General features: G+C 42.4%; 1 protein-coding gene across 1 annotated transcript in view; it reads left to right on the top strand.

The window, feature by feature from the left end:
- The window catches only part of TUBGCP3 (tubulin gamma complex associated protein 3), a 1,295,126-nt gene that overhangs the window by 81,618 nt on the left and 1,190,495 nt on the right, over positions 1-23,013 (top strand). The window contains exon 2 of the mRNA XM_044072631.1: positions 1,493-1,600. Coding sequence (XP_043928566.1) covers positions 1,493-1,600 — 108 coding nt within the window. The remainder of the gene's footprint in view (positions 1-1,492; positions 1,601-23,013) is intronic.

The raw sequence follows: 23,013 nt of genomic DNA, 5'->3' as shown, positions 1-23,013 counted from the left end.
GTACAATATTAAATTGGGTTGCAAGGGCTAGGCTTAAAATGGCCTGTGGGTTGATAGCCTAGTAATCTCCTATGTTACTATGATCTTTTGTGCACTTCAGCAGGCAGAAAAAGTAGCTGAAATGAAGCTGTTTCTTTCCCTGCTGCTGCTGTTCACTTGTCAGTGCTGTGTGCTTGTAGTGCCGATGCAATGTTAACAATGCCATGGGGTTGCTTAACAATTGTTAAACACCCCTCTAAGCAATGTCACTGTTGGGTCTCGTACTATAGCCGTTCTGAACCAGGATATAGTTTGGCTGTTTTTTGAGCATAATCAGGGCATTTTCATGCACTACGTAGAGTGTTATGATCAGGTCTCCAGTCGTTCAAGACATGGATGTCAAGAATTTTTCTTCAAAAGCAAAACTTTGAAAGTCAGTAAAGTACTTAGTGAGTGCTGTCTCATGGATGGCAAGGAAGGAAAACATCAGGGACAGTTTTTAAATACTGTTATTTAAAGTTACTTACAGGCTGATGTCTGTAAACATCTGTGAGTATATGAGGAAAGACCATAAAAGCACTTAGGGGGTGTGTTATGGTTGGGTGTTCTGCTATAGTAGCTCGTAACCAGAATATTATTCCACAATTAAATTGTGTATCAAGTACAGTATAGCACCACTGCTTATTGCCACCTATTTTCTCCCAGATTGTGTTATTCTGTTAGAAGGAGCTGGGAGGGAATGTGATGATTAGTAGTGATAAGTTGTTTTACTTGTAGATAAATTGACTACACACGCTTTGTTCTTATGTGGTTGCGAGGATGTAAAGGGAGTAAAGAACCAGTGTACTTTAGTAGTAGATAAACACTAAAGTTATTATTTGCATACTTTAATGCTGTGAAGTGATCTCTGACGGGTACATTAACCAGGGTTTGTTGCAATATGTATGTTTTGTATCAGATTCACATCTGTGTATAGCTGTTATTTATTGATCATTTGCTAAATGTGCTTTGACTTGTGGTTTTATTCCACATATTTTTAGTCTGCTTTTGTTTCACATGCTGGGTATGTCTTGTATGCTATGCCACCCTTCACCACCATGCTGGTTGATAGTATATATTAAATTGTCTTTAGTGAATTAGTAATAAGTAATGTTTTTGGAGAACAGTTTGGGGAATGCAGGCTTCGTCGCAAAGAAGCAGTACATACTAGGTTCATAGGTACTTTTATTTTAGTTTATTTTAAATTTAACTGGGGCAGGGCACTGATCCCTTTGAACATATTGCAGTTTCATCCCAGGGACTTACTAGGATATTGACCTGTGAGGATCTTACACCTAGCCTTACATTCCCGTAGTAATTTTAGTCCTTTTATTTTGCATATGAGTATCCCACAGATTATTTGAACAAGATATGTTGGGACATCTCCTGAGATTTTTTGGTTAATTATGCCTGTGTTTTATTCTGAAAGAATGGGAAGTGTCTGCAAACTAATTTTTGTTTGTTCATCTTGCAGCGGATGTGGCCCAGCAGTTCCAGTATGCTGTCCGAGTTATTGGAAGTAACTTTGCACCCACTGTTGAAAGAGATGAATTTCTTGTGGCTGAGAAAATCAAGAAAGAGCGTATGTTTTAAAATCTTCTCCATTTTTAATTGTAATGATATGGACTAGACAGCTGCATGGTCACCATTTTAACAGTTAATAAAATGCAAATGCAACTTGGACTATAATTAAAGAAATATAGCTGATCTGACCTGGACTCGTGTTAAATAAAACCACCTGTAAACTGGAATGTATACAGTATTGATGTCACTTTTAACTGTTTTCAATGCTGGCCAAGTCCCCTGTAGCCCTTGATGAATCTGTCCTGTTGTGTTGAACTGTTAATGCTTCCCAAGTTAGTGTTCATACTGTGTGGCATAGAGCCAGCATATTTTTAAAAGCAGACAGCCACTTTGTGTTTTTAAAATAAGCACCAGATTTACAAGCTTTAAAATGTACTGGACATTTTCAGCTTGACAGTTTACTGCATCATCAACTGTATTTGAAAAATAAATCCTCATCAGCTGTATTTAGGTGAGATGTGAATCTTATTTTTTAAGTAATTTTGTTGGGACTATCATCCACTGACATCAGGACCTCTTAAACTGTACATAATTTGCCATCCTCCACAGGCAGCAAGAATATGATACTTCATATTGTAGATGAATGCTGTGAAGGCAGAAACTTGCTTCTTGCCACTTTACTAGTTGCAGTTTCCCACATACTGTAGTCTTGGTATAAGAGCATGTGGTTTGTGATTTGTTTCGCATATGTATTTATTTATTTATTTGTTTATTTTTTAACTACCTGTTGAAGTTTCATCAGCTTAAATAAGATTCATTTCCATCGTGCTGTCAGCCTTGGACCCTGTTTGAGTCAGTCGGGTTCCAGATTGAGAGAAATATTTTGTGATTACACCATAGTGAACTGTGGAAGGAAGTGGTTGGAACACAAATCCTTTCTGGAAATATAGTAAAGAGTAGCCATTTATATACAGTTAGTTGAGCTTCTGCTTTATCTTCCTTCATGGCTAGGAAGGAAAAAATGAACCGGGAGAATTCAGAGTAATGGCTCAGGTCACTGAGGAAACTTGGATATGTGCTTCCTGATGTTGCTGTCTTTTCTTCTTTGGTTGTGGCCTAATCCTCATTTTTCTTACCTGTGGAGATGCAGGTATGGCTTTTAGTTTTGCAGACTTTAGTATTTAATACCATGGCAGTAGACCAGTAAAATAGTCTCTGTCCAGTTGATAGTACATCAGTTCATTATTATCACTGCTGCCATAGCCTTTAGGCTATATGGGTCGTGTCTTGCCTAGGAAAGACAACAACTGGCCAACCTGCAAACATTCTGGCTCCCTGCCACACCTTCATTCTAGCTTCTGATTGGTCAGTCTTGTGGAAGGAAATCAACAGTCTGTGTAAAGCTTTCTTCAGTAACTTTTTGCTACCTCGTGAAGCAGCATCTTGGAGCTTTCACTGGAGCAGTAGCCAGCGTTTAGCTTAATTTCTGTCAGACAAGTCCTCAGTTGGCAGCGCTTCCACACAAGCTTTTAAAAAATTAATTTTTAAAATAGGACTTTAAGTGTTACTTCCCCTTTAAGAAACAGGGCATTCGCTCTGATATCAGAAGTTTCCTTTCAGAGATTGCTATGTTTAGCACTGATGAATTTGGGGACTATTCTTTTGTGTTAAAATGTACTGCTTGTATAACTTTGAATTATTTTTTTCATAAAATGTACATTTGGGAAGTGTTTTGAAAAAGCAAGGATCATTATGGGGTATGTCAGTGCTTGTGTGCGTTTTGTGACAACGTAACTGCCTTTATTTTCTGTCAGTTCTGTACTTCTTTACAAAAGATTTTAGTGTGCTGCTTATGCATTACTATGATTGGGGATTGTGCATTTTGAGTGTAAATAGAATTATGCTGCTTGTGAACACTTTTTGATAACGACCTCTGCTACAGTGTGGATACTTGCCCCACTCCTGCTGTCTCCTATCATACCTAGAAAGAAGAAAACAACTTGCCAAGGGGCCCTTGCTGACACCATATGCTCATTCAAAACATCAGACAATAGTAGGGAAGTCTGTAGTGGCCATTTGTCTTTCCCCGCACCACTCACATACCTCTCTGGCCTTTGGGTGTAGTCTTTTCATTTACCATGAACTAGGGGTCAGACACATCCTCTTTGGCTGTTTCAGTGTCTGATCTGGGCATGGGAAAACCATCTTCTCTGGGTAAAGGAGACACTTTGGAAGATGTTGCTCAGGGTACCCAGTGGAAAGAGGCCAATAGATGGGACAGAAGTTGCTCAGGGTACCTGGGGGAAAGAGACCAATAGATGGGACAAAAGTATCTTCTTCAAATCTGACATCATCCAGCCTTTTTCCTGCAGAGAAAAAACAAAAAGACATATAGTGTCTGTTAGAAAAGATGATTTTGTTATCTTAAGACAGTTGTTATAGGCTGTTAATCCTGGTGCTCAGAAATCCCTTCCCAGAGAATAATGTAAGTAGATAAATTCCAAGGCTAGCTCAATGACCTAGAGATTTTTATTCCTGTGCCCAAGATGACCTGGATTCAGCCTAGCATCTCAAGTACTGGATAAACCAGCCAAAGAGCGATGGCAGTGGTTATCTGATGAAGGCACACTCACCTTAGGGGTGGATGTTGGTGGAGTCCTGTTACAAGAGCACCACCTGATGGATGGCCCAGTACTTCAGCTCCGGCAGTTAGGCCTTTGTTGATGCGAGCACATCAATGAGTGCAGAAGTTCTATCTGGTGTTTGCACGTACCTGGAAATGTTAACACAGAGTGACCCACCTAGCAGGCATTGGATGGTGCTTTATGGACAGTTAAGCAGGTGTGTGCAGCGTTTTAATGAATCACATTTAACATTCAGACACTATATTAACTTAACATCTCAAGTTTCACTGGCTGTTTTTTGTCAATAAGGGGTAGTGTTTTGGTGGAATGGGTTGGTGGCCCTTGTGGTGCAGCGGTTAGCATTGCCACCTCACAACAAGAGTTCATCAACAACAGTTCATCTGCAGTGCCACCAACCTCCAAGAGTTTGACACTGACCCAATCTGCTTTCTCCACCACTGAAAATTGGATGCTTCAGAATCACCTCTCACTAAATGCCAATAAATCCAAAATACTATTATTCTCTCCCTCAAAAGCTTCCCCTGTTGATAAAAACTCTTTCCAAATCATTAGCCAAAATAACTCCACTATACTATATATAGAGGTTGTTCCCTATGCCAAACTACTTGGGGTCACTATTGATGAACACCTGAAATTCGACACTCACATCCAGGAAAACATTAAGAAAGCCCATATAAAACTTGGTATGCTATACAGGAACATCCAGTTTCTCTCTCCTTCCACCAGACAAATGCTTGCCACTACCTGTCTATTCCCCTCACTAATGTATGGCGCTCCTCTATTAACTAACTTATCTGCCACACTCACTTCAAAATTGGAAGTCTGTTATAATAAGATTTCTAAATTTGTCACCAAAGCCAAATACTCCTCCATCACTGTATTGCCCTTAATTTGTTACACTGGCTTGAACTCTCCAACCATCTAGACTATCTTCAGATTACCACAGCCCACAAACTAATCTTTCAACCCTCTAAGTGCCCTGCTCTATGCAACATCTTTCTCTCCTACACCTCTCAGAGAACTCTCAGATCTAATCACCAAAACCTAATCTGTGTCCGAAAACCCAATCGCCCTGCTGGTCAACTCCTGCTATCCTTTTCCTTAGCAAAAAAATGGAATTCTCTTCCTTCCTCTCTAAGGACCTGTGCAAACTTTGAAAACTTTAAATCTCAGTTACATTCCTACCTTTACTCTAACAGAAAATGCAACTGCATTCTCCCCTCCTAGTCCTATAATTCTCTCTCCACCTCTAAACCCCTCTCCAGCTATGATTACTAGCCTCTCTAGCTATGATCTATAGGCTACCACACATATGTACATATTGTAAATATCAAATTTGTACCATGTACTTAAGAATTTACACCTGCTCTCTAACATGAAATGTAACTGTAAATTGTTCATTATTAATATTGTCTGTATCTAAAGGTAATATGTACCTAAGAAATTACACCTGCTCTCTAGCATGAAACATAATTGTAAATTGTTCTTCTTTTCTATGTTGTATCTGTATTTAAACTTTATAACATGGAGCTTTTTTCCCCGGGCCTCCACTGAAAATGAGCTCCTTGAGCCCAGTGGACATCCCCGGTCATCAAACTGGAAACAAATAAATAAATAATAAATAAGAGGTTCTTCAGTTCAATTCTCGGCTAGGGTGCCTTCTTTGCAGAGTCTGCATGTCCTCCTTGTGGTTGCGTGGATTTCCTCCGGATGCTCTCGTTTCCTCTCACATCCCAAAGACATGCTGCAGGTGGATTGGACCCTCTAAATTGACCCTAGGTGAGAGTGTATGTGTGCGCCTTATATGGAAGGTTGGGTGCTGGCTGGCAACTCTACATCGTAAAAGACCAATACCAATCGTTCTGCAGACCGTTGTTCCACTGTGGTGACCCATAACAGGAAAAGCTGAAAGGAGAGGAAGAAGATAAATTCCAGAGAAAAATATGTCAAAGGTTTCTGACATAGACAGGACGACTTCTCCTGAAGATGTTCTTCATCTCACATTGCTGCAGTCCTTACATATGGGTAGTCCGCTGTCCTCGGTCGGCCCGAATACCAAAGTATTAGGCTGACGTCGGTCAAGGCGCTTAAAACTGACATCAGGACGTCAGGGTACAAAAGCGCATGACCGACGTCATTTCCCCAGTCTTTTTTGCCGCATGGTCCGATGCAGAAGCAGCGTTGCAAGTGCCGTTCGGCGTTCTGAAATTTTTCGAATTCGGAGTTTCAGACCGAATCCAAGTTGGCTAAGTAACCCCGTTGGGGAATATTTTGGTTTTTTCTTGCCTCGGTGTTTTACCGGATGTCAGAAAAAGTGAATAACTGTATTTCTTGTGGGAAACAGATACCGCATAGGGATTATCATTCTTTGTGTATTCCTTGTTTGGGGCCTGAGCACGACGTTGTTGGGTGTCGCTTTTGTGCTAGGTTCAATAAACGCACTATTAAGCGAAGGTTAGATTGTGCTAGGCTGGTCTTTGGGAAGCGGTGCAATTATAATATGCTGTCGGATTCTCCGGCGCCCGCTTCTGCGAAGAAGCGCAAAGACAAAGCAGTTAAACCCAGGCAAGACGAGTCGTCCATTCCGTACGCCGGTTCTTTAGAGGCTTCAGTGGAACTGGTGGTTCCAACGGAGACTTCTCTGGAGTCTCAGGGGGAGACTTTGATTTTGCAGGAGGTGGTCTCTCAGGAGGCAGGTCAGGCTGAAGGGGCTTCTCAAGTTACTGTAATCCCCTCCCTTCCTAGGCTGGTTAGGCCTTCTCCTTCTGTTTCCAAGGCTTCTCCCAGAGGCAGGCCAGTTTTAGCTTCTGTTGGTGTCACTCCTAGTTCAGCAGGGTCTGTGCCTAAGAAGCACATGCTTAAAATGGCAGAAGATTTGATTACTCTGATTAGAGGTTCTTTGCCCCCTCCTGATAAGAGGCCTAGGGTGGAGCCAGAGTTGGGAAGTTTTGAGCAGGGGCCAGATGTTTCAGAGTCTTCAGCTGAAGACTTGCAGGAGTACTCTCCTTATTCTGATTCTGATGCAGATGATTCCACTCCTTCTGCTTCTCCTCCAGAGGATTTTTCTTTTCAGAGACACTTCATTCTATGAGGGAACATTTTAAGTGGGAAGGTCAGGACTTCTCTGATTCTAGGAAAAGGCTTAGGGAGTTTTGCTGTTACCCCAGCATAGGCCCTTGGCTATACCCCTGTTCTGGATGTTGTGGAAGATGTGTTTGCAGAGGCTTCACTTAATCCTGATTCTCTGCCTCCTGCTCCTGTTAAACCGGATAGGTATTACAGGGTGCCTGAGGCTCATAAATATCTTTATAAGAGTCCTAGGGCGGACCCAGAAACTATTAGTCAGGGACCTAAGGGTGTCAAGGCCTCTGTTGTAAAAATCCGGTTCCTCTAGATAAAGAAGCCAGAGCTTTGGATAGATGGGGAAAGAAGGTCTATACATCTTCTACCTTAGCTATGAGGGCTTTGAATTGCCAGTTTCATATGTTGAAATATCAAAACTTTCTTCTTTCTCAATTGAAGTCTAAGGTGGATGCTCTGGCGGAAGGCATTGAGTGTAAAGAATTACAAGATTTGGTGCATGTCTCTGAACAGGTGGGTAAGCATTCATTACAGTGTGGTTTTGATGCTGTGCAGGCCTCGTCTAGGGTGGCTGCCACTGGCTCAGTTCTTCGCAGGCATGCCTGGCTGAAGGATCAGAATTTATCTGACCATGTTAAGACAAGGATTTTGGATGCTCCTTTGCAGTCTGATGTGTTGTTTGGTTCACCTGTGGAGTCAGTCTTGAAGAAAATGGAAGACAAGGCTAAGTCTATGCAGGCTGTTAAAGATTTTTGCAAGTTCAGCCTCCAAGTTTAGCAGGAATTGGCCTGCTAAGGGGTGGACGTATCCTTCTTATGATTCTCAGTCTAGGGGTAGATCTAGACGTGGTAGGGGCAGAGCTCAGAGTTCTTTCAGGCCTAGAACAGGGAGTTCACCTGCACAATCTTCGGTGAGGGCAGGGGCCAGTCCTTTCGTAAACAGGCCCAATGACCTACTTTTCAGCTGCCAGATCCTTCTTGCCTGGCAGCACCTTTGGGAGGAAGGTTAGCACTCTTCAAGGAAAATTGGATGTTGATTACCCAAGACAAATGGGTATTGGATATCATACACCAGGGTTACAAGTTTTATTTCCATACCTTGCCTCCTTTCAAAGGCATGCCGGACGTTCCTCCTCAGCAAAGACTAGAGGCTCGCAAACAAATTTCTCTACTACTTCAAATAGGGGCCATACAACCGGTCCCTCTGCCAGAAGTGGGCCTAGGATTTTATTCTCGCCTGTTTCTAGTACCAAAGAAAGGAAACACGTGGAGACCAATTTTGGATTTATCTATCCTCAACACATATCTGGACATTCCCAAGTTCAAAATGTTGACGTTACAACAGCTTTTACCTCTGCTGGGCAAAGATCACTGGATGGTGACTCTGGATCTCAAGGAGGCTTACCTTCATGTTCCTATCAGGCCCAGTTGCAGGAAGTATCTGCGGTTTCGGGCTGGGTCTTCACATTATCAGTTCTCTGCATTGCCCTTTGGCTTATCTACTGCGCCCAGAGTGTTCACGAAGGTTCTGGCTCCAGTGGTAGCTTTCTTCAGGCTAAGAGGAATACAGATCTATCCTTATTTGGACGATTGCCTGATTCTGGCCCAAGAAAAGGACGAACTTCTTCATCATTTACAGTATGTGATGGCAGTGTTAAGATGCCTGGGGTATTCTGTGAACGAAATAAAGTCCAGTCTAGTACCCTCTCAGGACATGTGCTTTCTGGGTGTGAGACTGAATACAGCATCCCAGATGGCCTTTTTGACCCCGGACAAACAAAAGAATCTTTCTCTTTACTTCCACCAGTTGTCTCGTCAGTCCAGGCTGACTGCAAGGACAGTCCTTCAAGCCTTGGGGTTCATGGCATCTTGTATTCTGGTACTTCCCAATGCCAAACTGCATATGAGGAAGCTACAATGGTATCTCAAGAATGTATGGACACAGCACTGCCAAGATTTGGACACTGTCATTCAGATAATACCTTGCATTCAAAAGGAATTTTTGTGGTGGGCTCAGGAATGTCACCTAAACAAGGGACTCTCTGTGACCCGGCCAGAGGCGAGTCAGATTTTAACGACAGATGCCTCAGACAAAGCTTGGGGAGCTCATCTAAATGGAAAATGGGTACAAGACACGTGGCCTGCCAGACTTCAACATCTACATATCAACTTGAAGGAGATGTTAGCAGTCCAATTTGCATTGATAGCTTTCAAGGATTTACTTCTTCCAGGGCAGGTGTTGATTCAAACAGACAACACAACTGTCATGTGGTACATCAACAAGCAAGGGGAACGCATTCTTATCCTCTATGCAGACAAGCAATGATTTTGTGGGAGACTGCTCTCAGTTTACAGCTAAATCTTCAGGCAAGGTTTCTGCCAGGAGCACAGAACTCCTTAGCAGATGTGTTGAGCAGACAAATTATGGATCCCCACGAGTGGAAATTGGATCCTCATGTATTTCAGAGATTGACAGTGTTATGGGGAACTCCAGACATAGATCTGTTCGCTTCTCCACTAAATTACCAGCTGCCAAAGTTTTGCACAAAAGGTTTCATCCCACAGCTTGGAAAGTGGATGCTCTCTCTTTCAATTGGAGCAATCTTCACGTGTATGCCTTTCCACCTCTGCCTCTCCTCCCAAAGGTACTGCTGAAGGTCAGACAGGACAAGCCAAACATGATTTTAATAGCTCCAGATTGGCCTCGACAGCACTGGTACCCATTACTGAGAAGTCTGGTACAGGAGCCTCCATGGCCTTTGCCTTCGATTCCTCACCTGCTGTCTCAGGAGAGCAGTCATTTACTCAATGTCAAACTTCATTCTCTACATCTGACAGCCTGGCATATTCTGTTCTAAACCCTGGAGGGTCTCAGCTTCCACAACAAGTTTTGAATGTTATTTTGGAGGCCAGAAGGCCTAGTACAAGGAAAGTTTACGCAGATAAATGGAGGAGATTTTTATTTTGGAGTACAGCAAAGGACTTTGATGTTTCTAAACCTAATTTAAGTGTTGCGCTTCAATACCTTACTGAGTTATTGGACAAAGGTTTGTCCTTCTCCTCTATAAAGGTTCATGCTGCAGCAATTTCTGCTCACTATGACTGTGACCCACCTTTATTTTCTCAGCCTTTGTTTAAGCAATTCCTTAGAGGGGCAAAGAATATAAGACCCCCACGTAGAGCTCCTACTCCTGCTTGGGATCTCAATTTTGTGTTGGAGAAACTCACTCTACAACCTTTGAGCCTGCAGCATCGGCAGAGTTGAAATATTTATCATGGAAGACTGCTTTTTTTGTTGGCCATTACCTCTGCGAGAAGGGTTTCTGAATTACAGGCCCTTATGGCAGTTGAGCCTTTCTTAATTTTCCACAAGGATAGGGTGTCTTTGCGTACTAACCCTTCTTTTATGCCTAAAGTGGTTTCTAGTGTGGCTTTAAACCAAACTATTCATTTGCCTACTTTTTATGCAAACCCCCAAAATAAAGGGAAAGGATTTTGCACACTTTGGATATACACAGACAGTTGCGATATTATTTGAGCAGAACTAAAGGGTTCAGGCAGTCTCAGCAGTTGTTTGTTTCTTTTGCTTTGGGTTCTCAGGGCAAACCTGTTTCAAAGCAAACTATTTCTAAGTGGATTGGTTTTGTATTGCTTTCTGTTATTCCCATCATGGTAAGGAGATTCCAGCTGGGATTAGGCCTCATTCCACTAGGGCTACTGCCACTTCTACAGCTTTTTAAGGGGTGGCTACTAAAGATATTTTGGAAGCAGCTACTTGGAGTTCAGTGCATACTTTCTCTAAGCATTACCACCTTCCACTTTACTCTAAATCTAGGGCTGGATTTGCCACTGCAATTTTACAGGGCATGTTGGCAGCTCCTAATGCTTTATAGTTTTGCCATCCTCCCTTACCTCTGCTTTGGTATTCTACCCATATGTAAGGACTGCAGCAATGTGAGATGAAGAACATAGTACAGTTTTGTACCTACCATAAATGTAGATGTTCGAAGATCCACATTGCTGCAGTCCACTGTACCCTCCCTCCTTCCCCTCTGTTGTTGAAGGTGGTGGTGTGGTTTGTGTTGTACATATTGTAAATATGGTTAGTGCACGGGTGGTTGGTTAGGTTTTGCTGGTTTTTGGCTTTGGCCTTTCTTGTTAGGGCCTTCTGACATCTGGGGCAAGAAAAGACTGAGGAAATGACGTCGGTCATGCGCTTTTGTACCCTGACGTCCTGATGTCAGTTTTAAGCGCCTTGACCGACGTCAGCCTAATACTTTGGTATTCGGGCCGACCGAGGACAGCGGACTTACCCATATGTAAGGACTGCAGCAATGTGGATCTTCGAACATCTACATTTATGGTAGGTACAAAACTGTACTTTTTCCAAGCCCAACTCTCTGATTCAGAGGAAACTTGGTCCTCTCACTTTTTCGGTTTCTCAGACAATAGCCATGATGAATGAAGTGTTTTTATGGTAACAGGTGGATGTTCCCTCGACGTGAGGAGATATTTATTTATTGATGCATCGATTGATTGAATGGTGTATTTGCTGACATTTGATTACTGTGAAAGTCTGAGTGGATAGGAGCCCATTTTCAGCAGAGGCCTGGGGAGAAAAGCTCCAAAATATTACAAAACATTTAAAAATAATATAAAAATACAAATATATGGTTGAAATAGTTATACCAAATTAGACATAATATGAAAACATTAGTTAAAATTAGATACAAGTTATATGACAATGATTTAATAGTTAATTTTTAGCCAGTTTATAGAGAAAGTAAAAGTAAGTTAGTATAGTAGAAACAGGAGTTGCAATATGAATGTATTTAGAGAATAAGCCAGGGAGAGAAATTGATAGAAATAAGAAAGTGAGTGAAGAAGGGAGAAGATACAAGGTATGAATAGGTATTTTTTCACATTTAGGGATATCGTTTATCCTGGGGTTAAGCAAGAACAGCGACAGATTTTGGCTAGGAAGAATTTCAGAATTATTTTGAAAGATAGGAGGGAGGGTATTAACCTGATGGATAGATAAGGAGTTTCAGGTTGTAGCAACATGGTTGAAATACAGACAATGCCCAGAAGATTTGATAGGTTTGTGGACAGATGGTCATTGATCGTAATGACCCACTGGGAACATAGTTGTGTAGAATTGTTTAGTGCTGGACAAGCAGATGGATTCTGGATAATTGTATAGGTGGTAGGACGATATGTATATATTAGTTGATGGGGTAATTCTAACCAATTTAGGTTTTTTAATGTGATACGATGGTGGGTTCTGAAAAGAGGTATTGGCTGCAAATTTAGCAGCTTTGTTATAACATTGTTCAAGTTTTGATTTTTGAGATGCCTGAAGGGTAGTAAGGATGGGAGCACCATAAAGAAGAGTGAAGAAGTGATAACTAGTGGCAAGTTTAGATTTAGTTGCGTCGGTGAGAACGTTTTTAGTTCTGTAAAGCTTCCCTAGTTTTTGATAAGTTATACAACTCATCCCACTGCTGCAAGACACAACTGGCCATCTTCCGGAAGCTCTTATTCCCTCCACAGGACTGCCCAATCAACAGAGTAATGGTGTTTGAGGCAAAGTCAGCAGTCAGAGTGAACATTCTTCAGTACTTCCTTACAGCCTGATGAAGAATCAGCTCAGAAGCTTCACAGGAGCAGCAGCCAGCCTTTAGCTTTAATTTAGCAAATAAGTCCCCAGTGGGAAACCCTTCCACATAGAATATTGCCTTTAAAAATTGCTGTTTATTTTATTAGGGCTTTTTATCAGTATTACCCCTTTAAGAAACCCATTATCTTTGTAATAATGGAAGTTTTTAGAGACCACTATTTTTAGCTTTGGGTATTTTGCGGGCTATTTTAGTGAGGGAATGTTCTACTTGTGTAAACCTTTTTTTAATGTAAAACTTAGTGTTGGGAGGGGTCTTATTTTGGCAGGAACTAGTACAGGTTATGTTAATGCTTATGTTCATTGTGTGACAACTTATCTAACATTTTTTCTGTCAGACTGAATTTTGTGCAAATGAATTTCTGATGGTAATTTAATGTGCTACTTATGCATTACTGTGTTTAGGGAACTGTGTATGTGAGTGTATGTCTTACGTGTGCTGCTTGTAAACACTGTTTGATAAATTAGACTGAGTCATTCCAGCGAAGCTTACCACATTTAAAGCATCCTCCTTAGTCACAGCATGGATATTTTCTTCTTTCTTGCTGGTCTGCCTCCCAATGTACCTAGAAAGAAAAAAAAAAAAGCTTACCGAAGAGGGCTTGTCGACTCCACAGGCTCAGTGAATGCCTCAGCTGATAGTGGGTGACTCTGCAGTGGCCATTAGTAGTTCCTCAGAAGATTCAACTCTTCTGTTTCCTCTGGTGTAGTCCTTTCATCCACCATAAACTGGGGATCATCCATGTTCTCTTTAGCTGTTCTAGTATCTGTACCAGATGTGTGAGAACCATCTCTTCTGGGTCAGGGAGAGATGGACTGAGGGGGATGATGCTCAATGTAGCTGGAGAAGGAGACCTCCTGATGCGGTAGAGGTACTTTCTCTGAGTTGGTCATCAGCTATACTTGTAAAGAAAAAAAAAATGAAAGTTTAAACTTCTTCATCTGAAGAAAATAGTATCACTTAGAAAATATGATTTTCTTACCTTGACCAATAAGATTGTACAGGTTATTAATCCTAGTGCCCAGAAATCTTTACCTTAAAAAAAGTTTGCAAAAATATTACTGAGGGAGATATATCCGAGGATCCTGACCTAGACATGGACAGGAATTCTCCTGTAGATTTCCAAGCCCACTCCTCTGATTCAGTGTAACTTTCACCTTCACAACCTCCTTTGGAGGAAGTTGTTTTGTTTCAGACTGTAGCTAGGAGGTGGTTTTGTGCAGCAAATGAATGTTCCCCCTGAATTATAGAGATGATATTATATGTTACAAGTTAGATATGCCTCATTCCACTCCCATACCTCCTATTGTTCCATGCCCTGGAGGATGTATTTAATGCTGCCTGAAACAATCTTGATTCTCAACCTTCAGTTTCCAAAAATAAGATAGACTTTATGACTTTGTAAAGTTTCTCAAACTAATGTTTGATCTGATGATGTCAGTTTTCATTCATTCCTCAACAGTTGGGTTCGGATCCAACCTTCTGATTTGTCTCTGCTGTTACTTTCAGCTCGTGGCCACTAAAAAACTCTCGCGCTCCTCCTTTACCCACAATGCCACATCCCCAACACACCTCAGATCTTGTTTGCTGCTTTCACGATTGGGCATGGTTGCTGTGAGCTCTTGAGTTTAGTGTTCAAAATTAGTGATAAGTAGTTGTATTACTATATTATTATTTTTTTTATCTAATTACTTTCTTCTGTAGTTTATATATTTCCTCCCTTAGTACACTTTAATGTAATTCTTTTTACCATTGTTGGCAATTTCTTTTCTCTAGCTATTCCCTTTTACTCTCTGGTGTAGTCTTTTATACCATTGTTGGTATCTTCTTTTCTATTTACATAAAAACAATGTTTTTTCTTTTTCTTTTGCTTATAAAAACTTCTGAAAAACCATCTGCTTTTAAAAAGCGCCATAAGTGCGGTCATAATTTTACTGCTGTCTGACGCTCATGCCTTGTGCCCTGAACATATTCTAAAAGATTGTGATATATGCACGTCTTTTAATCCGTGAGCCATTGTGGATGATAAGAACAATCTGATTTTAAAAGGCTTGTTTCCTTCAACCTTCTCAGAGGATTTATCTGGGGCTCAACCCCCCAAAATCTATGTCTAAGAAACAGTCCAGAAAGCCTTCAGATTTGTCAGGCTCCTTCACCCCTTACTCAGATCCAATGGTTGAGCGTCCAAGGAAGAAACTTGAAAAGTGGGATCTGAAGACTGCTTCTTCACCAAAGCCAATGTTGGACACGAAATCGGCTTCCTCAGATCCTGGATTATTGTATTTGAAGCCTTTACCTGGGACTAGATAATCTACCTTGATTGATCTGGTACCTTCTCTGGTCCCGTCTGTATATTTAGAGTCTCACTGGCATTCCAAGTCTTCCTCTGTGAGCTCATTGTTTCATTCCTCTAGAAGTCTATGTGGATAGAATAATGAGGAAGTTTCTCTTGGCGCAGATTCAGATGGGAGTTCTTCCTACTCCTGTCACAGTTCTACACCAACAAACTCAGCTCCTTCTCTGATCCAACTCATGGTTTTGGAGCCCTTGTATCCAAGTTTTCCAGGACTGTCAGGATCAAAGCCAAAGATAATAGTATATTTTGCTCTGAGGTTGCCTTTGAGTGCACCAGCTCTGAATATGTCGAGCCGAAGCATCCCTGTGAAATCCGAGGTGTTGGAGTCTACTCTAAAGTTATCAGAGCCATCCCTGCCCCTCAGAGCTTCAGCATTGAATAGCTCGGCTCTGACTTCTTGATATGGATTGAATTTTGCCACTAATAAAGAACATTTAGGCACTTTTCCCCTTTGTGCTGGTTCGTTTTTGGTTTATTAGGGGTAGCCAGTGGGGCAGAAGCTTAGCTTCTCTGCTCCATCGACTTCCTTTTCCATGGGGCGTTCCACATACGAGGTAGTGGAGAGAATGTTTGCTGCTTCTACAAGATGGGTAGTTCCTCCCCTTCGAATCTACCCTCTGGATCCCGTATGTCTCTGCGCCTTGAGCCTTATCACTCTACTCCACAGGGGCAACCAACCCAAGGTCTCCAGGCTACCCAGCAAGGTATTACCATTTATTTATTTATTTTATTTATTTAACATTTGTTGACCGGGAAAGTCCGGCTAGGTTCCACAGATCCTGTTTTCAGCGGAGGCCCGGGGAGAAATGCTCCAACACCCTTGACTCCCTGTTAGAGGGATGGACAGTAGAACTCTGTTCCACGAGTTCCTTCTTGGTGGCCATTTCTTCTGATACTTCTTTGGAGCACCCCACCAAAGAAGTCCCTAGGAAGAGAAAGTGCAATAGGAGGGACTTCAGGAGTCGGTCACTGAAGATACCAGTTTTGATAAGGGGGAAGAGTCCCCCAAGATCCCCACTTGATGATGTCTCATTTGGAGACATCCTAGAGATCCTTAAGCAGAGGTGTGGTTGGTCTACTGATGACCCTTCCAAAGAGGAATTGGTATTCCTGGAGGCCTTTGGGTCTGGTCCATCTACCTCTTGGATGACTCTGCCTGCCGACAAGCTCATTGACTTGATCTTTACGTGGACGTGGAAGAAACCAGACATGGTTGAGCCGATCCCCAAGAGACCAGATCGGATTTTGGCACCACCTCAAGGAAAGGAATTTTGGAACAAGGGAGTACTGGTAGATGCCATGTTAGTGGTGGTGGTGGCCACCAAGAAGGAACTCGTGGAACAGAGTTCTACTGTCCATCCCTCTAACAGGGAGTCAAGGGTGTTGGACAGATTTGGGAAGCTTGCTTATGCTTCAGCACATTTGCACTCAGATTGCTGAATTATTTGGCACACTTCATTAGATTATGGGGACCATTACTTCTGAGGGTCAGACTTGGCCTTGCAGTTGGCTACTCTGTAGTTGATTACTAATTTGTCCATGAGGCTCATTTCACTTGCGGCTGAAGGTACTTCAAGGAATGCAGGTTCAGTCAATTCCATTAGGAGGCATGCCTGCATGCTTTTGTGTGACTTTGCAGAGCCCGTGAAGTCTTCCTTCATCAATGCATCTTTTGATGGACTCTTTTTGTTTGTCACTAAGGTGAAATCCACACACTCTAGGTGCAAGCAAGATGGAAAGACCCTCTCTGCATTGAGAATAAACTTTTTGACCTCTCAAAGAACCTTTTCCATGAATCAACAACGAGGTCGAAAAATATGGTTCAGAATGTCCCAGGGTCCTAGCCAAAATCCACAAGGAGATAGTTCCCTCATGGTCAGAGGGGGGAACTCAAATGGAAGATGCTGCCCCTGCAGCAGAGGAGGCCTGCAGAATCAGGGGTCCAGAGATTTCTTCTCTGACCAACCCTACCAGCACTTCTGAAAGGAGGCTCGATTGTCGTCTTCTGGAGATGGTCGGGGGTCATTTTTCCCTGCAACAGAGAGCCTGGCTAGACATTACAAAAGATACATGGGTGCAGAGAGTTATTTCCAGAGGTTATATAATTCCCTTTTCTCTACTCCCCCAACAGTAAACAAAATTCCTGATGTTCCACCCAGTCAGAGGAAAGCAACAGCTCTAGAAATAAAAAAGTTGCTAGAGAAAAGAGTCATCCAAGAGGTCTCCCCAGACCCAAAAGAATCGAGAACTTACTCAAGATTCTTTTTAGTGCCAAAGAAAATGGGGGACTGGAGACCAATTTTGGATCTCAGCAATCTGAATAAATTGACTCATTATACCAAGTTCTGGATGGTCACGATTCAGTCCATTTTGCCTTTTCTGCACAAGGACAACTGGATATGCTCAATAGATCTTGAGGATGAGTACTACCACATAAAAATGAACAGGTGATCCAGGATATTCCCATGCTTCTGGCTGGGAGCCAATCGATACAAGTTCAGAGCTCTGCCCTTTGGCCTTACCACAGCCCCCAGGGTGTTCAACAAGTGCATAGCAGTAGTACCAGCAGCTCAAGACTGCAGGGATTCTGAGTGTTTCCATATTTGGATGACTGGCTCATAACTGCTCCAACCAGGCATCTACTGATAAAAATTTAAGATCAGATACTCCAGATTTGCTCCCATCTGGGGATTACCATAAATAACAAATCTCAGTTAAAAATGTCTCCGACATTGGAATTCATATGAGCAAATATCAACAGACTATACTTGACAGCCTCTCTTCCTTTTCTTTAGAGTACAGACTGTCCGATTCTTGGTCAGAAAGATATTCCAAAATCCATCAGTTTCAGCCTCGTTAATCCTACAAGCCTTGGGATCAATGTCTGCAACAATAGTTCTACTTCATCTAGTAAGATTTCATATGAGGATTTTGCAATGGATGTTAGGATGGTGTACAATGGACAACTGAGTTGCTATGTCCTCCTAGATCAAAATTGCCCAGGCTTGCAAAAAATATTTGTGGTGGTGGATTTGCGAAGATCAAATTCTACAAGGCTGTCCCTACAAGGCTGTCCCTACATTCTTCCTCAACCCAAGGCCATACTGACCACAGACTGTTCCCAAATTGGGAAAGGCAGTCCAAGGCACATGGTCCCCTGAAGAGGCCAACATGCGTATCAGTGTCCTAGAACTGATAGTAGGACTCCTTGCATTGCATGCCTTTCAAGAGTCTCTCCCTTTCAGGACAGTTGCAGTTCAGACAGACGATTTGTCCGTAGTTTGGTACATCAACAAACAAGGAGGAACCAGATCTTACCCCCCTGTTTCGAGAAGCTCTCAGAATTTGGCATTGGGCAATCTCTTCCAACCAATTTGTGATAGCAACACACACCACTGGGAAATTCAGTGTGATACCGGACAAGTTGAGCAGGTTCAGTCTTACTACCTCATGAGTGGTCTCTCACCAAGGAAGCGGTGGAAATTATTTTTTGCCAGTGGGGCCAGCCATGCTGCGGCCTATTTGCGTCTCCCTTGAACAACATATGCAGCAGGTTATTTGCCCTAATCCTTCCACTGGGAGAGTCATCAAGAGATGCTGTCCTACATGGTTGGCCCCATGGTATCCTCTGTGCTTATCCCCCAACTCTGTTAATCCTCAAATTTCTACAGAAAGTGTGCCAGTTGAAAAGCAAAGTCATCCTCATTACCCCTTACCCTCCTTAGTCTGGATCCAATTCCATACCTTCTGTCTCACTCAACAGGCATGATTCACTGGGATATTTCAAACCTAAAACTGACTGTGTGGTTTCTCTATATCCGTTGATAGCCAGACAGCATATGCTGTCTTCCCCTGTTCGTCATATACTTTTGTCTTCTCACAAAGCTTCCACGAGGAAACTTTCCAGAAGAAAATAGAAGAGATTTGTTTTTTGGGGGGCAGCAGAAGCATATTGACCCTTTTTCAACACCACTGTATAGTACCCTTGAATTTTTTGCAACAGTTTTCGGTGAAGGAGCCAGTTTCTCAACTATTAGGGTACAACTAGCTGCCATTTCTAATTTTCGCATTGGAACAAAAAACTCCCCCTTGGCTTCATCTAAACTTTGTAAAGCCTTTTTGAAAGGTACCCTTCTTTTGAGACCCCCTTATAAGGATCTGTCTCTGCCATGGGACTTAAATTTGGTATTGCAGGCCTTAATTTTATTCACCAGCAGCTAAATGTGAGTTACAATTTTTGACCTGGAAAACTGTATTTTTGATAGCCATCATCTCTGCTAGAAGACTGTCAGAACTTCAAGCACTGTCCTCTAAACCTCCTTACATAATATTTCTTAAGGATAGGGTGGCTTTACTAACCAATCCTTTCTTCCTTCCTAAGGTGGTGTCAGAATCAAACATTAACCAGTCTATTAATTTGCCAGTTTTCTTTCCAAATTTTACAACAAAGGTGAATATATGTTACACTTACTGGACGTTCATAGACAATTATATTTTTATTTACACAGAACAAAAAATTTCAGGAAATCAAATAAACTCATGTGAAGCTTTTCTATCTCGCCTTCATTTTCACTGATGATCCTCTGCTCCGACCCATTTAAATGCTAAAGCTCGAGGTCTTCAAACTGCTTGTGGCGTACTCCCTATCCCATGATGCAATAGTGCTTCCGCCAGATCTCGTTTGCCACTGCAACATATCGGGCGTTTGTCAAATAGCTCTGTCCAGTATTGTCAAACTTTTGATATTTGTCTAAACAAAATATTTTCATTCCTGTTTGTTGTTAGTTGTTAGATTACAGTTAGCTACTTGAGACACTTGTCTCTTTTGTTAGTCATTGTTAGAGTGCTTTTTCTCTTTTTCTTGAGCCCGTTTATTTCTAGGCCTTTTTTCTATAAGTGAACTAGAATAGTTAGATAGATTTACATAACTTGCTCCCTGTCCTTTATATGTAGCCCATTGGGTTCCGATTACGTTATTGAAGTTCTGAAACTTCGAACACCATAAGGTCGAACCCCTATGTTTGAAGTGTCAGAACTTCGTTAACACTAAAAAAAAGATAAAAACAAAAAATACAGAATAAAGTCTTGCAAGCAGGGGGGCAAGCCCACCTGCACTCCCCACGTGGAATAAGTCTGGCAGCAGGTACAGGAATTGCTCTTAGGAGACACTCTTGGATGCGCTTATGTTCCTTTGCGGAGTCCTACAAGTCATCCTTTGTAAACATCCCCTTTGATGGTTCATCACTTTTTGGACTGAAAGTGAAGGAAATGCTTACCAGGTGTGAGCAAGATGGAAAAGTTCTGTCTGCCGTAGGAGTCCATTTTTCCTCTCCTACCAGACCTTATCCTAAAGGTCGGAAAAATGGGAAAATGTGGTTCCGTAAAGCTCAAGAAGCTTTCTTTGACACACGTGGTGAAACCCCCTCTAGATGCAAAGGAGGGGGCAATAATGGGAGATGCCGTCCACGCAGCAGAGGGGGCCCACAGAACCAGGGTGACAGATCAGTTCTTTAGCAAGCCCTAACAGCACTCCTGAAAGGAGGCCCGCCTGTCCATCTCTGGAGGCAGTCGGGGGATGCTTCTCTTTATACCCAAACACTTGGCTAAAAATTACAAAAGATCGGTGGGTACAAAGCATTAATATCCAGAGGGCACACTATTCCCTTTACTACCACTCCAGCCCCTGTGAAAAAAATCCCAGATGTTCCACCCAATCACAGGGAACAGGCAACCATATAGGGTACAAGGTTGCTAGAAAAGAGAGTCATCTAGCCAGTCCCAGCAGATCAGAGAGGATCCGGCACTTACTCAAGGTTCCTTTTAGTTCCAAAGAAAATGGGACTGGAGACCTATTTTGGATCTCAGCAGGTTGAACAAATCTGTCAAGAAAACAAAGTTTCGGATGGTCACGCTACAGTCTATACTTCCTTTTCTAGGAAAAGATGATTGATGTGCTCAATAGATCTCCAGGATGCGTACTACTATATAAAGATGGCCAGAACATCCAGGGATCATCTGTGCTTTCGGCTGGGAGCCAGTCACTTTCAGTTTTGGGCACTGCCCTTTGGTCTCATTACAACCCCCAGTGTGTTCACCAAATGCATGGCAGTAGTCATGGCTCACCTGAGATGGTTAGGATTCCAGCTGTTTCCATATTTAGACTGCCTCCGCACCGCCACCACCAAGCATCAACTCGTACACACAAGGGAGACAGCCTTTAGATCTTGCAGTCATTTGGGGATTACTATAAACTGAGACAAGTCTGCTTTGCAGCCATCTAGATGCAACATTTTTATCAGAGCAGATCTCGACACAGTTTCCATGACAATAAAACTTCCAATGGAAAGAATGGTGAGCCTTCGACAACAAATTCTGAATCTCATCCCCAAACATAGATCCCCAGTTTCAGTAGTGCTCAAATTACTAAGGACAATGGCAGCAGCCATCATTGCCATTCCATTAGGCCGAATGCACATCCGGATATTGCAATGGCTGGTTTTCACACAATGGTCTTATCAGGAACTTCCGATGTCTCACCACATCATAATAACAAAGTCACGCAAGAAGGATCTTCTTTGGTGGCTGACCTCTCCTCAAGTGACAATAGGACGTCCCTTTGTTCTTCCAATCCTGGTTGTGACCATGGACACCTCCCTGATAGGGTAGGGGAGCATTTTCAGGGAAGGACAGCCCAAGGCACGTGGGAGAATCATGAGGCTCATCTGCATGTGAATGTCCTAGAGAGGAGAGCAGTACTTCTGTACTTCTTGAGTTGCAGTCCTTTCAAAACTTTCTACCTCTAGGGACTATTGCGATACAGATGGACAATATGTCAGTGGTCTGGTACATAACCAAATGGAGGAACCAGATCATACCCCTTATGTCGAGAGGCCTTGAGAGTATGGCTGTGGGCAATTTCCACCCAGCACTTTCTGATAGCAACACACATTCCAGGGAAGTCCATTGTGATCGCGGACAAATTGAGCAGAGCGATACTGTCTCCTCACGAGTGGTTCCTGAAAGAAGAAGTAGCGGAAAAGATATCCCACAGATGGGGTCAGCTTTGCTGCGACCTCTTTGCAACCCCCACCAACACCAAATGCAGCAACTACTTTGCCCTGATCCCCAACTCGGGAGATGTCCCAAGGGATACACTTGTACACAGAAAGCCAGCACTCTGGGATGGACCATTATTTTGATAGCCCTTTACTGGCCTCATCAAATTTGGTTCCCCTTTCTGCAGCCTCATCTACTGGAAGAACCATGGATCCTGGACTCAGTTCCAGATCTGATACATTCATCAGGGGTTTTTCATCCTGCAATTCATACCCTAAAATTGACAGCTTGGCTGCTCCAGTTCCGCGAATAGCCAGGTTCCACAAGTTATCACCTGCAGCACAGAACATCCTAATTTCTTCTCATAAATCTTCTACTAGGAAACTATACTTTAGCAAGTGGAAAAGATTTTCTATATGGGCATCAAATAATAATGTTGATCCATATGTGGCTTTGATTTCTTCCATTCTAGAGTTTCTGACTAAATTGTTTCATGAAGGAGCGGCTGCAGCAACCCTTAGAGTTCAATTGGCAGCAATCTCTAATTTTCATATTGGTGATCAACAGACTCCCATCATGTCACATAGACTTTCTAAAGCATTTCTTAAGGGTACTATTCACTTGAGACCGCCTATCAGAACCCCATCTGCTCCATG

Source organism: Protopterus annectens, chromosome 5.part0 (genome assembly GCF_019279795.1).
Source record: "Protopterus annectens isolate FY-2018-M chromosome 5.part0, PAN1.0, whole genome shotgun sequence".
Lineage (NCBI taxonomy): Eukaryota > Metazoa > Chordata > Ceratodontiformes > Protopteridae > Protopterus > Protopterus annectens.
The sequence above is the reverse complement of the archived record's forward strand: the minus strand, read 5'-3'. Positions and strand labels throughout refer to the sequence as shown.